The sequence below is a fragment of the Pristis pectinata genome, chromosome 2, assembly GCF_009764475.1.
Source record: "Pristis pectinata isolate sPriPec2 chromosome 2, sPriPec2.1.pri, whole genome shotgun sequence".
Lineage (NCBI taxonomy): Eukaryota > Metazoa > Chordata > Chondrichthyes > Rhinopristiformes > Pristidae > Pristis > Pristis pectinata.
In genome coordinates, this window is record NC_067406.1 from 135,949,634 (window position 1) to 135,962,540 (window position 12,907).

At 44.5% G+C, this 12,907-nt stretch overlaps 1 protein-coding gene across 9 annotated transcripts in view; it reads right to left on the reverse strand.

Moving 5' to 3' along the window:
- Positions 1-1,398: 1,398 nt before the first annotated feature.
- fam13a (family with sequence similarity 13 member A) overlaps positions 1,399-12,907 on the reverse strand; it is a 252,848-nt gene continuing 241,339 nt past the window's right edge. For all 9 annotated transcript variants that reach the window (XM_052009895.1, XM_052009890.1, XM_052009901.1 and 6 more), the window contains 3 exons: positions 11,716-11,912; positions 10,334-10,435; positions 1,399-6,555 (listed from right to left, as the gene is read on the reverse strand). In XM_052009895.1, coding sequence (XP_051865855.1) covers positions 6,432-6,555; positions 10,334-10,435; positions 11,716-11,912 — 423 coding nt within the window. In that variant the 3' untranslated portion in view covers positions 1,399-6,431. The remainder of the gene's footprint in view (positions 6,556-10,333; positions 10,436-11,715; positions 11,913-12,907) is intronic.

A 12,907-nucleotide genomic window follows, 5' to 3' on the forward strand; every position in this document is an offset into this window, starting at 1 on the left:
GTCAATTCACCGCAGCATTTAACCTACCGCCATGCACATCTTTGAGATATGGGAGGAAACCTGAGGACCTAGGGGAAACCCACGCAGTCACAGTGAGAATGTGCAAACTCCACCCAGGTAGCACCGGAGATCAGCATTGAACCTGGGCCACTGGAGCGGTGAGACAGCAGATCTACTTATCTGCACCACTTTTCTGATGCATTCGTTTACTTGAATTTAAATTGCGCAGGTGTCATGGTGGGATTTGAACTTGCATGTCTATGTCATTGGGCTAAAGATCTGGGTTACTGGTAGCATGACCACAGTTGTTGATGGTGGTGGTTGGAGGGTAATACTATAGAAACAAAGGACTGCAGATGCTGGAATCTAGATGAAAAACACAATGATGCTGGAGGAACTCAGCAGGTCAGGCAGCATCCGTGGAGAAAAGCAGGCAGTCAATATTTCGGGTCAGGACCTGAAGAAGGGTACTGACCTGAAAGGTTGACTGCCTGCTTTTCTCCACGGATGCTGCCTGGCCTGCTGAGTTGCTCCAGCATCATCGTGGTTGGAGGGTGTTTTCTCAGCAAAATAGTACAACTCCTAGTTGCTCTGCTACATTAAGTTGACAGATTCCATCCCATCAGTACATTCAGAAACAAATCATGGCTTGCTACCACAGGAGAGGCAAGCTCCACCAAGCTTCAACTCTGCTGACTTTTGTTGGGAAATGAATGTGTGGATTTTCTCAGCGGGTCAGGCAGCATCTGCGGAAGGAGAAACAGCCAACATTTCTACCACCCTTCAGTCGGTGAATTCTGACTTAACGGGTCACTGACCCCAAAACACTGGCTTCTCTTTCCACAGATGCTGCCTGACCTGCTGAGTTTTTCCTGCATTTTCCTTTCTCGTTTCAGATTTCCAGCATCTGCAGTTTTATTTTCAATACAAGGATTTTGTTTGGGCAGAGAATGCAGAATAAGGGTAGGACTACGTAGCTGAGTATCAGGCTTTGAGTCACCATGTAGCTGAGTAGCAAGCCTCGAGTTACCTTGGTGACTTGTTGCAAGTACTGCTTAGTTGGAGTAGGGATTGGGGTACGGTTAAAACCATGGAATTGATCCAGATCTAAACTCGAGCCACAATTAAGAGGGATTTAGATAGAAATAGGCAAGGTATAGAAGGATGGGGCAAATGGGATTAGTGTAGGTTGGGCAAGGAGGTTGGGATGTACCTGGTGATGTACGACCTTATGACTTCATGATAAAAACACAAGATTTCTCTGTTGAACCAGAAATCTGAAGCGACAGAACATATTGGCAATTCCCGAGTGCTCTAAGCACTCATGGGCTATAATATATAATTTTCTTTGACATTCTGTTCTTGCTAAGTCAGAAAGAAATAAAATGATGCCACTACTTGCAGCAAAAATATTATATTTTCTGTGTTATATAAAATACAATCACTTTCATGTACAAAAATGTACATATCTATAGTTTTCCATTCTCAGTGTCTACATTCAAAGATCAACATTAACACCAGCAAAGTCTGTTTTATTAATGTTTCTTCCCATAAGCATTGACCCAGTGCCAAGGCCATCTTGCAGACTGGGACGGTCTTTCTGTGAGTCGCAGTGAGCACGAACACACACACAACAGCTCAAGTGAGCAAAGTTGAGCCAGAGAGACCAACAGAAGCATGCAAAGGCCATTAATGTTATTCACACAAGCAGAGTACAAGGAAGCTAACAATCATATTCCACACAGTCTTACATTTAGTGCCAGCTGGGTCCAAAATTTTATGGCATCTCTAGTTTATTTTAGCCCAGGGCTGAATTTGATTGCTTTGTCACGTGCTGTTTATTTAGAATGATCCTGCAGAAACTCCTCGAACACTGCAAGCTTTAAGTCAACCATTACAATCTAAGGTTTCAGGCTTGGAAGCAGAAGACCTCTCTGAGGAGTAATGACTGAATGTGCACTTTTTAGTGGAATTTCCTGCAGGGTTTGCCTCTCCCTGTTGTACCCAGCAACATTATGCAGACTTGTTCTTATCCAGTGAGAGGGGGTGAACGCATGCATCATTTTAAGGTGGGATTAGGGAGAGTGGATATCTAGACCAAAGTGTGAATGTGATTCTGTCCCCTATTTAAAGCTTCACATTTTGCCCTAACTTTAATATATTTTCATTAAAATTACGATTACTGCAAGGCATCACTGAAACTGTTAGTAAAACACTGAAACTACATTAGTAAAACACTGAAACTACAACCTCCCATCAGCGTACAGAAAGGGTTAAACATTACCATGATGTAACCTGAAGTTCCTGTTATAAACGGACACAGGAAATTATAAAAGGGGGGGGGGGGGGGGGAAGAGAATAGAAAGTACATGCTTGGGAAAGGATTTTCTTACTGTGGGGAGCAGTAGCTTTTAATGTCTTCACAGAGTTGTGCACAAGTCAGAAGAGACCCTTCGGTCCTTCAAGTCTGTTCCACCTTCCTTAGGTCACAGATACCAGCACCTCACCTCCATCCATCCATCTTTTCTCCATCTTGGTCATTTTACCAGTGAAATTCTCCCTTTAGAAAATTTCAGTTGTTCTCCCCAAACTCCCCCAGGATCCAGCATGCACAGGAAGAGTTACTGATTTCACGAGAATCGTAAGAGTTATACAGCAGGGCAACAGGCCCTTTAGCCCAACTCGTGCATGCCAGCCAAGTTGCCTACATGAGCTATTCCCACTACATAAGCAATGTTTCTGTAATTTCAAAGGATTCCACATATGTAAAAAGAACTTTTAAAACCACTGTTGCAATTGTCTCTATTAATTGTAAAAAAGATAGGTTGCACCTTATAGAATAAGGTGATCATTAGGACGAGGTGGGGTTGAGAAGCTTTCTTCCTAAGAACATTCTTAAAGCTTTACAGGACGGGGCATCGGTAATTCAGCCAATCATCCACAACTTGAACAACGTCCCTCTGTCAGGGAATGGTTAGGTATCTGACAGAGTTGATGTCCCTCAGAGACCGCTACAGATACCTGACACTGTCCATGTCTCTCAGTCAGGGACACCTGACTATCCATGTCTTTCAGGGACATCTACAGATACCTGACACTGTCCATATCTCTCACAGACATCTATAGACACCTGACTGTCCAGGTCTCTCAGTCAGGTACAGCTTTATATACCTGACACTGCCCACATCTCTGTTGAGGATTGTCAGATGTGTCCATGTCCCTCATTCAGGGATGGGAACGGATATGTGAATGTGCCCTCCTAGCAGAGATGGTGGGTAGGTTCATAGAAGTATGGGCATTGGTAGGTCAGATGCCCATACCCCAGCTCTCTATTCTGTATGCCAGAAGTGGCAATTTTGATTATGAGTAGGTCTGGCACTGAGTAGCCTATACAAGGACGTTCTCTCAGCAGGGTTTGTGCTGCTTTAGTCCGGAGATAAACGTCATACAAGGCTGTACTGAGCAGAGTTTATAATCCTACGACTGGAAGTGAATTAGATTCTCTGTCCCCTATCTATTTAATTAGCCACAGAGAGGATAGAGAGGGAAGGTGCAACACCCTACGAATGAAATCTCACCAGACGTGCATTGCAGAGATCAGATGTACATCAGTTCGTTGTCATTCACTTCAGTGGGATATCTAAGTGTTTCCCTCGCCCTTTAACTCTTTGGATGTCTGGTTCCTTTATCAATGACTTAGTTCATTGTGAGTTGTCACCAAAAGGCTATCCAACCTGCCCAGAATGGGCCAGTTCAAATACTGGTTGACTATGTGTTTTAATCTCACAGAATTAGGTTTTTTCGGAATGCACTAATAAACTTGAGATACAAGTAATACGAACTTATCAACTGATTTGCCTGGAAAGGAATTCCAAATTGCCTGCTTTGACCATGTAGCAACTACAGAAGATCTGCACTGTTAGAGCTCCCATTACCGAACCCTTGTGTCTGTGAAAACTCATACAAGTTCACACTTAGAAGCACATGAAATTGTTCCTACTACCATTTCAATAGACACTGATGCATTTTCCACAAAACAACCAGAAAGGGGAATTTCATCCTGATGTGCTAAAGGTTTCGAACATTTACTACTTTAAGAGATTTGCTCGATACATTGCACCAAAAATACCAGATCTGATTCTCTGATGTTAAATAAAACCCAAACCCTCATCTTACTGCACACCGATGCAAGTAAATGCTTGTTCCACTGAATTCAGGCTTGCCTAGACTGTCTGAAACCTTCCAGCGAGCCACACAAAGCTCCAATCTCAAATAGCCAGGAGGACAACAGGGAAATTTCTGATGTCACTGAGCTTCTAATGACACTTCCCACGTCTCTCAGTCAGCGACAGCTACAGGTACCTGACAATGTTCATGTCTCTGTTGAGGATGGTCAGATGTGTCAATGAAGATTAATGAGAGCCAAGTGGAGACAATTCAACCAGGATCTGCAAGTACAATGTTCCTGACTGCAGCTCCTCAATTTTATTTTTATTTGCTACGTAACCCAAAGTTTTTGTAAACTGATGCTGAACGTGTGTGAAAAAGCAACAGCTTTCAGTTACGTAGCACAATTAGCATCTGCAAACCCGCTGAGGTATTGACACACGTATCTATATTGTGGCTACCACGAGTGGGAAGAACAATGTGTTTTTGGATGGACTGGGGTGTTACCCAATGTAGATTACACAGGGGTTAGATTTTAGGACCAAGGGCATTGGAATTAACTGAGAGAATGTGGGGAAAAACCAAGGGCTCTCCAACCCCTTTCTTGGATCCCTGTGAACAGAGTACTGATTCAACACATCTACACTGCAGTGTTTGGCTTCACTCACCTTCCTACAATCACCTCAGATCGGGGCTCCCGGAGCTCTCCATCGACCCAAAATCTCACCTGAGATTTTGTATTCTCAGATTGCGGCTCCCAGTGCTCTCCGTCAGCCCAAGGTGGTTACTTGCGTACGATGTTCCCCCAGTGCCCCGAGATGGAAAATTCATGGACTCAGTCACCCTTGTTAAAATGCAAACCAGCAGTAACCGAGCGTGGTACTCTGCTTCTGAAATTCAGCTCCATTAGCTTCGGAGGAATGCTGCTACCGGGAAGAATCAAGAGCAAGTCTCTACCTCTGTGCTTTGGATGTGGAACTCTCTTGTGTACATTACAAAACCAGACTGACTGGAGAGACAGGTTCAGCAGGCAACATGCTCTTCTTCACTCTTGACTCTAAAGATAGCTGATTCTTACCAAATTTAGCAGCCCTCTTTGCAAAGCTTTAGGTACTGATAAGCTTGGAAGGTGGATAGCAGTGGTTACATGGGGAGTAAGTTCTTGGCTAAAAAGGATGATGTCCACTGGATGCATAACAATTTTAATCATTCTTTGGAGGGATTAGTGTATGAGTAAAATACAATGAGAACAATGTAGTTATTGTCTCAAAAATTATTTCTACCTCTAACCGACAAGAAAAGTTTTGAGAGTGTTAACTGTGTTAAGCTGAGGCAATTTTATATTGTCAGAGGATCGGCAATGAGATGGATGCTTGGACCTTCCATACTTAGTTCTCTGTGTCAGTAACAGGTTAAAAAGCCACTGCATCTCACAATTATCCCTGCTTCGCCTGTAGGGTAGGTTGTTAACTTAAAGCTCCCTACCTTCAATTATTATCAAACACCCAAGTTCTCTGGAAAATATGTAACTCCTGTCTCCACCCCAAACCCCAGCACTTTAATCTATGATTTCCACAAACGCACACGATCAGTTGGTATCTAAAAAGCAAAGAATGCAGGTGCCATTTCTTCCAAAATAAAAGCCGCACACACAAATCGGGACTCAATCCACTATTCATTCAATTGATTGTCTTTTTGGTAAGTGTTATTAAAACATCCCACAGAGCAAAAAAAATCCCCTTTTAATGGAGACTTGATAAATGTCGCCTATAAATTCAGTTCAATAATATCTCTTGAGAGCTGTCCAGTTCCTGCAGCCACACGTAATTCTTTCATGCTTTTAAAGACGTTGGGAACCAGCCGCTGGGTTCTTGCATCATTCTTTATCCAGGCCACGCTCAATCCGTGTGGTCATAAAGTCGACTTTGTTGGCCTCAAGGCATAGGCACAGTCTAACATAATCAGCTGGAGGTCAGAATTCATTCTGGGATTAGAGGTTTGCAATACAGAAGGGCGATCAATGGTTTGGGGAATTGATTTTATTCATGCTCCAGGAAGGATGAGATGGATCCCTTCAGATAAACCTTTCCCTAGAAGCACAGGTGGTGGTGGTGTGGCAGTTCCTCTTGGTCACTGTCTCGCTGCCTCTGGACATCTTTCACTGTGAAAACCGGAGAGAAGCCAGCACATCCCCTTGATATCATGGTAGGACCTCCCGCTAGATAACAGAGGCAATGAAGAGTTACCATGGCGTCCTTGAACATTCATATGACCTTTGACGAATCTTGCTTGCTTATGAGCACTTCCAGTAGTCTCAATTTGGCCTTGACGTGCTTGTATTCACCATATTCCTCAGCCATGGGGGCTCGATCTTCCTTCTGCACATTTCTATCCAAAATAAAAAGAGTAGTTTGAAGGAACAGGAAGGGAACATTTTACAATTCTAGCACTCCCCACGTCTTACCTCTTCTATTCTGATGCCACTGTAGGCAAAAAGAGCTTATCCTTCATCCTTCACACCTGCCCAAAGTGCTTCACAGACACTTTCTGGTCATTATTCTGAATGTGAGTTAGAGTCAGACAGCATGGAAACAGGCCATTCTGTCCATCACATCCACACCAACCAGCGGGCACCCTTCTGTATCAACCCCATCTGCCAGCACTTGGCCTGTAGCCTTCTGTGCCTAGCCGGTTCGAATGCTCGCTTGGACACTTCCTAAATGCTATCAGTCATTCGGCTTCCACCACCCCCTCAGGCTAACTTGTTTGTTTTTCCAGGTTCTCAGCAATGCATGGAAGTTTTCATTTATAAAGTGGAATCTGTACCCCTTTTACTTTCTCTGTCTTTCCCTTGTGTCATATTTTGCTTCAATGGATCACCTTGGAACATTTTCCTGTGTTAAGAATGACAGGAGAATCAGATCTGAGGGGGAAATATTCTGCATAAGTGCAAGCTGTTATTTGGCTTCTGGGAATAAGATTGCAGGAGCATGGGCTCACGAGTGAAGTGTGCTATTTCGTACAATTACTCCAATTCTCCCTGTCTCTTAATAGTCCCACTGTTCAAGCCCATAAGAATGCCACCAATCAATGTCCCCTGCTGAATAGCCTGATACTGAGGTCCCCAAACATCATGTTTGTTGAGGTCCTTCATATACTATGATTGCTCACCTAGAGTCCTTCACTCTTGAGGTCGTTATCACATTGACATTTGTGCTAGCTTCTTGTGTGTATGTTAGCTGCAAATTTCCTACATTACAGCAGCGATTGAAAAGCTGGCTGTAAAATGCTTTGGGATGCTCAGGGATGCAAAAAGCATGAGGTAATGGGAGACAGAAACAACTGCAAGTGCTTGAATCTGAGATAAAACCAGAAATTCTGGAAGAACTCAGAAAGAGAAATCAGTCAACATTTCAGGTTGACGACCTTCATCAGTAAATGGGGGCTTCTATGTCCACACGTCCAGATAAAGGGTCTTGGCCCAAAACCTTGACTGTCCATTTCCCTCTGCAGATGCTGCCTGACCCGCTGAGTTCCTCCAGCATCTTGTTTGTTGCTTTAGATTCCAGCATCTGCAGTCTCCTGTGCCCCCTTCTATGGAGGCTGTTGAAATTACAGATCAGAGAAATTGCAACAGGGTAGCATTTGTTTTCTGGACCCATCTTCTATAATCTTTTCCTGCACAACCAAAGAAACGGTAGTGTAGCAGTTAGCGTAACGCTTTACGGCGCCAGCGACGTGGGTTCAAATCTGGCCACTGTCTGTAAGGAGTTTGTACGTTCTCCCCATGTCTGCGTGGGTTTCCTCCCACATTCCAAAGACGTACGGGTTAGGAAGTTGTAGGCATGCTATGTTGGTGCCAGACGTGTGGCGACACTTGCGGGCTGCCCCCAGAACACTACCCAAAAAGATGTACTTCACTGTGTACTTTGAGATACATGTGACTAATAAAGATATCTTATCTATCTTAAATGGAGGTCAGTGGGGAGTGCAGGTAGTTGGGACGAGTATGGCCTCTCTCTCTCTAAAGCAGATAAAGGCCATCAGTGAAATTGACAACATCTACTTTGAAGCTCATTTTCACTAGGTAATGACTAAATTGGCATTCATTCTAAGGAACCTGATCTCCAGCCCTATGCAAATACAACCAGGAGTTCGTGTGGACAGTTCTTCCATTATGGAACCTCATCATGGAGGAAACCCAATCCTTTTCTGGTGCAACCATTTCCCAGGACGGTTAGGGTGACATTAGCTTATTTCTACTACACTCATGACCAATGCGTTGGCTGTGGTTTAATGTCCAGTGTGTCCACCTCAGTCAGAAAGAGGTAGGTTCAACACCCACTCCAGACACTTCAAAACAAAACCTCGGCTGATGCCCTCTGAGCAATAATGAGGGAGTGCTGCATATAGGATGAGATATTAAGGTGCCTTGGCCTGTCAGGTGGATATAAATAATCTCCAGCCCCATCTGAAGAGGAAGTCCTCACCAACCTTTATCTATCACTAACCACTAGATGATCTACTCATTATTTCCACTGCACTATTAGATATACTTTCTTTCAGAGGATGCACCGAGGTGAACTTCCGTTTGTACTGTCAGTTATTTTAAACTCTGACGCAAGGTGAATAAACCAGTGAATAAGGCTCCAGTCACCTTGAGCTGAAACACACACGAGGACGTTAGTATTTGTCCCCAAGACCCTTAGTCTGGAGCTTCACCAGGCATACAAGTTTGCAGATGATACCACTGTTGAAGGCCGTATCTCAAACAGCAATGAGTCAGAGGACAGGAAGGAGATAGAGAGCTTAGTGACATGGTGTCATGACAACAACCTTGCCCTCAATGTCAGCAAAACAAAAGAGCTGGTCATTAACTTCAAGGAAAGGGGGCGGTGTACATGCACCCGTCTACATCAATGGTGCTGAGGTCGAGAGGGTTGAGAGCTTCAAGTTCCTGGGAGTGAACATCACCAACAGCCTGTCCTGGTCAAATCACGTAGATGCCACAGCCAAGAAAGCTCACCAACGCTTCTACTTCCTCAGGAAGCTAAAGAAATTCGGTTTGTCCCTTTTGACACTTACCAACTTTTATTGATGCACCATAGAAAGCATCCTATCTGGATGCATCACGGCTTGGTATGGCAACTGCTCTGCCCAAGACTGCAAGAAACTGCAGAGAGTTGTGGACACAGCCCAGCGTATCACGGAAACCAGCCTCCCCTCCTTGGACTCTGTCTTATCCTCTCGCTATCTTGGTGAAGCAGCCAGCATAATCAAAGACCCCACCCACCTGGGTCATTCTCTATTCTCTCCTCTTCCATCAGGTAGAAGATACAGGAGCCCGAGGGCATGTGCCACCAGACCTAACGACAGCTTCTACCCCATACCCTTATACGATGAGATGGACTCTGACCTCACGATCTACCTTGTTGTGACCTTGCACCTTATTGCACTGCACTTTCTCTGTAGCTGTGACACTTTACTCTGTACTGTTATTGTTTTTACCTGTACTACATCAATGCACTCTGTACTAACCCGATGTAACTGCACCGTGTAATGAACTGACCTGTACGATCGGTATGCAAGACAAGTTTTTCACTGTACCTCGGTACAAGTAACAGTAATGAACCAATATCTATACATATAAGTGTGATATTGAGTGATACAGTGCATCCATGCCATCAGATGCACTGACGACATCTACAGTGCACTAGGGACCTAATAGACCTTATCGAAGACACAAGGGATAGCAAATATGTTGGAATCTGGAGCAAAAAACAAGTCCAAATAGTCCTGACCCAAAATTCCGACTGTCCACTTTCTTCCACAGATGCAGTCTGACCCGCTGAGTTCGTCCAGCAGCTGGTTTCTTGCCCCAGTAAATTTATTGTATCTGTTGCATCAAATCAGAAGAAATCCCAAGTACATTCTGGTTCACTGAACAGAGTTCCAGCCTCTCGTTTTGATCTTGATCTATTTCTGGAGTGCCACAATGATTGGCTCCTAAAATTCCTACAAGTAGCTGATCCGAGATTTTAGCTGTCGTTTGATCAACAAACAGCTAAAGAAAAATGAATATTCTACCAAGGTTAATTTGTTTTAACAAACAATTCATAGCCTGTAAATATCATCCCCATAAAGTTCAAATGAAAAATTAACCAACCTTCCATTTTCCTGGAAAAAAGTGTCTTCGAAGTCCCTCAGGGTTTTGCGGAGCCGCTTTTTGTCAGCTCTTGCTTCTTGCAGCTGCTCCAGCAGTTCAGGCCTAGAATGGCAGGTTAAAGAAGTGTCAGTCCAGAATCATTACATTGTGTTGAAATATTTAAAAAAAAACACAATTTTAACTGCCAGATACACTGGAATATCAGCCAAGAATATTGTGATCAAATCTCTGGAGGACATTCTGACTTGGAGTAAACAACACCGAGAGAATTTGTATCGAGAGAGCAGCTGTGGACCTTGGGTCGGGTGTTTGATTCAGGGTGTAGCTGAAGCCTGTTAGCTCCAGCTGAACCCAAGATAAGACTGGATTTGCCAAGAATTGGTAGCAGGAATGCATAGAGCCTGATGATTGAGAAGCCATTGATTTTCCACTGAATGGGGTTTAGATACTGATCATCCAATGGAGGAAAATTATTTTTTAAAAATATTTCTGAGATGATTCCTAGCTCCCCATAAGGAGCTGCAGAAGTTGACAGAGTGGTAAAGAAGGCGTATTACATGCTTGCCTTTACTAGTCGAGGCATTGAGTTCAAGTGTCAGGAAGTTAAGTTGCAACTTTATAAAACTCTGGTTGGGCCTCATCTGGAGTATTGCATTTAATTTTGGTCGCCCCATTTATAGGAAGGATGTGGAGGCTTTGGAGAGGGTGCAGAAGAGGTTTACCAGGATGCAGCCTGGATTAGAGGTCATATAGTACAAGGAGAGGTTGGACAAACTTGGGTTGTTTTCTCTGGAGCAGCGGAGGCTGAGGGGAGACCTGATAGACGTTTATAAGATTATGAGAGGCATAGGTAGGGTAGACAGCAGGTACCTTTGTCCCAGTGTCGAAATGTCCAGTACTGGAGGGCATGCATTTAAGGTAAGAGAGGGAAAGTTCAAGGGCAAGTTTTTTATATACACAGAGAGTAGTGGGTGCCTGGAATGCACTGCCAGGGGTGTGGTAGAGGCAAATACAATAGAGGTTTTTGAGATACTCTTAGAGAGGCACATGAACATGCAGGGAATGGAGGGATATGGACCTTGAGTAGGCAGAAGGGATTAGTTTAGTTAGGCATTTAATTACGAGTTTAATTAGTTCAGCACAACATCGTGGGCTGAAGGGCCTGTTCTTGTGCTGTACTGTTCCATGTTCCATCTCAGAAAGCATCACCAATGCAAGTTCCCCTTGAACGAAGCTCCATGTCTTCTCTTTCTTACTTAATAATTAGGGAGTACCTCTGACATAACTCCCCACTGCTTGTCATGTAGTAGTGAGTGCGCTGATGTGTGAGACGGTGATCGCTGCGTCACGTGTTACTGGAGAGGCTCTTCTGTAATACTCACATGGAGGCAGAATGCAGGTTTGAGAGCCGCAGATCAAGGCTGCATCGGGTTGGTGTCCTTTCGTCCATCGGTGACGTGAAACCATCACTGCTGTCGTCCAGTTGGTCCAGGAAACTGCGGATGGTGAAACCCGGCTTTGCTGTCACCGCGAAGTCCATTTTGGGATTGCCATCATCTTCGGTGCCATCTTCCTCCTCCTGAACAGCAGAAGCACATCGCTATGGTTACGACAACGCAAACCGGCCCTACAAGCCTCAGCGGGGCGGGGGATCTATTAGCACGGCTGGCTTCTTCTGCAGCACCGCGCGCTCCCCTGCAGTGCCCCACTGCTTGCTGCTGTCTGCGACCCAGGGCCGAGACCAGAGGCAGGGCATGGGCCAAAGTGACCAGAGTCTTCCACAACTGGGAGAGTGACAGCCCTCAGGGGCGAAGAGTGCGCTGAAAGAGAAAAGGCCTGTGAAGAAGAGAGATATGACAAAAAAAATCCCACAGGGTCTAAAACTAAAATAGGATGATTGGCAGAGACAGTGAGGTTAGAATGAGGCTCTTGCCTGAGACAATAATGAGAGAAAAAAAGAATAGTAGGCCATTTGGCCCCTCGAGCCTGCTCTGCCACTGAACATCATGGCTATTCCCATCCCGATCCACTTTCCCACTAGATTCCTATATTCCTCCAATTCGTTCAGTGTTCAAAAGCTTTCAATCTACTCATCTACTAAACATCCGATATTCTCCCAGGCAAGAGTATTTCAAAAGACTCACAATGCTCTGTGTATAGAAATTTCTTTGCAGCTTGACTCCGACAGACTGGAAGCACCACAGTACACATTGGCAATCTTATCAGTACGAGTCTCGGCAGCCATTCTGGTGCCCACTGCGTATAACGTGGTTGCCTTTTGATCTGCTGAGGCGTGCTCATCTCCTAAGGACTGGGCACAACACTCTGGCTCAGACCCAGTGTTCCAAATAACCTCCGATGTTACATTGTGAGACCTGGAGCTCAATTCTCACCTTGGAAAAACCTTTCACTGAAAACTTCCTGGGACACCAGAGGTTGCAGCCTGTAAGTCCCACTTCACAGCAGATTTGATTCTAAACATCAAACGAATACTGATAACCACAGGGAACTGGGACCATAAAGATAACCATCCAAAGTCCTTGAACTAATGATCTGGGGGTGATCAATTTAAAC